General features: G+C 38.5%; 1 protein-coding gene across 1 annotated transcript in view; it reads left to right on the plus strand.

Moving 5' to 3' along the window:
- LOC107746974 (triple functional domain protein-like) overlaps positions 1–5,482 on the plus strand; it is a 177,464-nt gene that overhangs the window by 124,730 nt on the left and 47,252 nt on the right. The window contains exons 27-28 of the mRNA XM_016561341.1: positions 2,296–2,385; positions 2,962–3,054. Of these exons, the coding sequence (XP_016416827.1) occupies positions 2,296–2,385; positions 2,962–3,054 (183 nt within the window). The remainder of the gene's footprint in view (positions 1–2,295; positions 2,386–2,961; positions 3,055–5,482) is intronic.

Below are 5,482 nucleotides of genomic sequence, written 5' to 3' on the forward strand. Positions count from 1 at the left end.
TGTATATATATATTAGGGCTGTCAATCGATAAAGTTTTTTAATCTGATTAATCACATCCTTTTTCTGTGATTAATCGCACACTTCATGAAATTAAGCATAGACAATTTATCTTGTTTCAAATGTTTTTGTCATCATTTGCTGTATCCAGCAAAGTAAACCAAAAGATTGAAGGGTGATTCTCAAAAATCTATATTTTCTGCAAGCTTTTTTCAAGATAAATTTAAATGTCTTTCCAAAAAAGGACACTTAGAAACTCCAAAAGGACACCAAAGAACCAAATGATATAAGGAGAATATAACGTGAATGTACGTAAATGTCTGTGCCTGTGCATAAATACAATGTGCGATCAGTGCATCAAGAGCACTCATACACGCATTATTATAATGGACTCACGCGTGCTTACTGAACTGTACGACTCCTGTATGCCACTGCAATCGTCTTTACCTTGATTGCAGTCTTCATCCATCAAAACTTTACTAGTGAGACTGGTTATTCAGTCGAGAAACCGTAGTTTGCGTATCATCTAGCCATACAGAGGTGGGATGTGTTGACAATCCGTTCAGTCTGTACTTCACAAAAGTGCGTGACATGTGAGGGCTCGCACTCTTCAGAGACAATCACAGAATATGGCAGAGCTCGTGTTTTAAAGCCAAACACACTGGAATGAATAATTAACTGAAAACGCAACTCGAGTCTGTTCTCTCTGTAATCTCTGATGTAATCAGCCTGGTTTCCTTTATATTAGCGCTGTTTTGGACGGATTGTTTGAATCCTAGTTTAGCGGCTTAAAATGATCTAATCACAAGCAGAGTAGCAAAATTGGGTTAAAGGGTTAGAATAGAAATTGTGCCTCAGTAATTTTGTGTTAATTGCGTTAAATTATTTGAACGCGTTAAGGATTGTAAAATTAATCGCATGCGTTAACAAGTTAACGATGACAGCCCTAATATATATATATATATATATATGTATGAAGAGTTTGGTTCCAAAATGCGCTAAACGCCATTTTTAAAAAAAATTGAGTTCCCACCAAAATCAGTATTGTATCTGGACGGTATTGAAAAGTCCATTTTTAATTTTATGCAAAATGCGATATCCGCCGTGTTATTCTGTCATGTTTTCTCCCTATCTTTCCAAACCGTGACAAACGCCAGTCTCCCTTCTCGGCTGAATGCGATACATCTGCTCAACCAATCACAGGGCACCATTCCACGCATTGTAAACAGTAACTGACAAGCTACGCAATATCGCGTTCATAATCGCAGATGAATCTGATTTATAGTGCAGCCCTAAAAAATGAATAATTTTGACGGCATTGATGAACCTGTGATGGTTTCTGCGGTGGGGAAGAAACGTAAGCTATTAATAAGATTAGTATTGACCAAGTTCAGAGGCTGTCATATGTGGATCAACTTACTTTGTTGTGTATTTTCAACAGTTTCAATATGAAATATAACTTTTATACTGATTCAATGGATTTACTGAATTTTGGGAAAAAAATGATCAGTTTTTATAATAAATCTTTGAAAATCAAAATCTGGATTTGAATTTTTAATGTTATTATAACCTAAAGATGCTATGTGAAAGTTTGAAACAGAAAATAGTGGTTTTCATCTTGCCATAGCCGAACCCTGTTTGTCTTACGTGTTATTTATAGCAAACAATATTACAAATGCGTTGTCAGATTTAAGTTGAACCGCGGTCCTAGCGTGTGCCGAACCGTGTGTGGAGAACCATACGGTTAGATTTTTTTCCGCGAACCGTTCCACCCCTAACTTTTTAGACCCTTAAATGGGTTTAGTTTTAGGTTCAGGGTTAGCACCTTGTTATTGTAGTAAGTCAAAAGTTTGGCAATTAAATGTTATTCTTTGTACTTTCTATTCATCAAAGAATCCTAAAAAAAAATGTTTATCAGTTTCCACAAAAATATTGTATAACTGTAATGATAAAACTAAATATTACTTGAGCAACAAATCAGCATTTGAATTATATTTTTGAAGGATCATGTGACACTGAAGGCTGAAAATTCAGCTTAGCCACCATTAAATAGTTTTTACTGTATTTTTGATCAAATAAGGTTCCTGTTAATAGAAAGTAATGATTGAGCACATATTTAAAACAATTACAGCTATATTACACTATTTATGAAGTATCTCTTAAATCAGTGTTTATTTAATAATAATAACAGCTTATCAATCTAAAAGAGACACCAGTTATTAGAGTTGAAAACAGCATCTTCATGTTCAAAATGTTTAAAATATTTTGCTTATTTTGTATGTATGTTTTATTTTTAGGCTGATAAGTTTCAGATGTATGTGAATTACTGTAAGAACAAGCCTGACTCCACTCAACTGATTCTAGAACATGCGGGGACCTATTTTGATGTGAGTATTAAGCAAACTAATCATAAAATTAATTTGATTGTGTGTAAGGACATACAGTATTCCTTTTACACACTTTAATCAAGGAAGTTCCATTTATTTATTCAGATTATGTAACAGTTTTTGTGTGTATTTGACAGAGAATGTGGGTGTTTATATGAATATGTATGTGACATTGTGTATTTGTGGTAGTATTAGTGTGTGTGTGTGTGTGTGTGTGTGTGTGTGTGTATGGCTCCCGTGGTCTGTAAATCAGTTCTGTTCTTGAGCTGGTAGGTGGAGGTCTTAGAGAGAGGGCACTTCCTGTGTGTCTGGGTGTGGGTGGGGGACCAGTGATGCCTCACTATTAAACTGTTGCCAGGCGATCAGAACAGACGGACTCTTCTTTCAGGGCTGAGCACTGATGAATGACTGTAGCCTTGAGATCCGCTTTTGCAAAATTGCTATCAAGAAGCTATTAAGAATTAAAAAGCTAAAGATAAATGGTTGCTGTTTTTTTTACAGCACGTGTTTAAGGTGTTTGTGTGAAAGATATTTTTTTGTTTCGAGTAAAAGACTTAAGTGTGCTTTACTGTACAGGAAATCCAACAGAGACACAGGCTGGCTAATTCCATCTCATCATACCTTATTAAACCAGTTCAGAGGATCACCAAGTATCAGCTTCTGCTGAAGGTATGTGTACTACAATGCATTAAATAAACTCAGCGCAGTTCAGATTCATCATTATACAAAAACCATGCAATAATCAGATTTTAGCACAGACTTAAAAAGACCAGATACAAACTAAACATACACAACACAAACCCAGCACTGAGCCAACACAAACTCAGCACAGTAACTACAGTACAGACCTTACCCAAAGCCAGCACAGACTAAATACGGATCCTCCACAGTACAAGCACAAACTAAGCACAGACCTACTACAAAACCTGCAAAAAAAAAAAAATCTATGTGAACTAGCTCCTGCTCAGGACCAGCTCAGAACCAGCTTATAGCCAGCCCAGGACCATCTTAAACCAGCTCAAACCAGTCGCCATGCTTCAAAACATACCTAACCAGCATATGCCGGTTTGTTCAACAGGGAACACAGATCCACCACAAACCTAGCACAGATGAAACACAAACCTAGCACAGACTAAACATAAAACCACCACAGACCCAACACAGACTAAACCTAGAACTATCACAAACCCAACACAAACTAAACACAGATCCAGCACAGACTAAACCAAGAACTATCACAAACCCAACACAGACTAAACACAGACCCAGCACAGACTAAACCTAGAACTATCACAAACCCAACACAGACCCCACACAGACTAAACCTAGAGCTATCACAAACCTAACACAGACTAAACACAGACCCAGCTCAGACTAAACCTAAAACTATCACAAACCCAACACAGACTAAACCTAGAGCTATCACAAACCCAACACAGACTAAACACAGACCCAGCACAGACTAAACCTAAAACTATCACAAACCCAGCACAGACTAAACACAGACCCCACACAGACTAAGACTAGAACTATCACAAACCCAACACAGACTAAACATAGACCCAGCACAGACTAAACCTAGAACTATCACAAACCCAACACAGACTAAACATAGAACCCACCCAGACTAAACCTAGAACTATCACAGACTCCGCACAGACTAAACCTACAACTATCACAAACCCAACACAGACTAAACCTAGAACTATCACAGACCCCGAACAGACTAAGCCTAGAACTATCACAAACCCAACACAGACTAAACACAGACCCAGCACAGACTAAACCTAGAACTATCACAAACCCAACACAGACCCCACACAGACTAAACCTAGAGCTATCACAAACCTAACACAGACTAAACACAGACCCAGCACAGACTAAACCTAAAACTATCACAAACCCAGCACAGACTAAAGACAGACCCCACACAGACTAAGCCTAGAACTATCACAAACCCAACACAGACTAAACATAGAACCCACCCAGACTAAACCTAGAACTATCACAGACTCCGCACAGACTAAACCTACAACTATCACAAACCCAACACAGACTAAACATAGACCCAGCACAGACTAAACCTAGAACTATCACAAACCCAACACAGATTAAACACAGACCCAGCACAGGCTAAACCAAGAACTATCACAAACCCAACACAGATTAAACACAGACCCAGCACAGACTAAACCTTGAACTATCACAAACCCAACACAGAATAAATACAGACCCCGCACAGAGTAAACCTAGAACTATCACAAACCCAACACAGACTAAACACAGACCCAGCCAGACTAAACCTAAAACTATCACAAACCCAGCACAGACTAAAGACAGACCCCACACAGACTAAGCCTAGAACTATCACAAACCCAACACAGACTAAACATAGAACCCACCCAGACTAAACCTAGAACTATCACAGACTCCGCACAGACTAAACCTACAACTATCACAAACCCAACACAGACTAAACCTAGAACTATCACAGACCCCGAACAGACTAAGCCTAGAACTATCACAAACCCAACACAGACTAAACACAGACCCAGCACAGACTAAACCTAGAACTATCACAAATCCAACACAGACCCCGCACAGACTAAACCTAAAACTATCACAAACCCAACACAGACTAAACCTAGAACTATCACAAACCCAACACAGACTAAACATAGACCCAGCACAGACTAAACATAGACCTATCACAGACCCACACAGACTAAACCTAGAAATATCACAAATCCAACAGACTAAACACAGATCCAGCACAGACTAAAACTAGACCTATCACAAACCCAGCACAAACCTAACATAGAACCATCGCAAACACAGCATAAGCTAACACAGACTAATCATTGAACCATAACAAACCAAGTTAACACAAAACCATCACAGACTAAACATTAAAACATCACAAACCCAGAACAGACCAAACATTGAACTGTCACATACCTGACACAGACTAAACACAGAACCATCACAGACCCAGCAAAGACCCAACATGAGCAAAGCACAGAACTACAATGGTCAGACACAAATTCACAACAGACCCCCCCCCCAAAAAAAATCCAAAGAAGACACCTTACCCAAA

This window comes from Sinocyclocheilus rhinocerous, unplaced genomic scaffold, assembly GCF_001515625.1.
Source record: "Sinocyclocheilus rhinocerous isolate Xijiao unplaced genomic scaffold, SAMN03320098_v1.1 scaffold529, whole genome shotgun sequence".
NCBI classification, from domain to species: Eukaryota; Metazoa; Chordata; class Actinopteri; order Cypriniformes; family Cyprinidae; genus Sinocyclocheilus; species Sinocyclocheilus rhinocerous.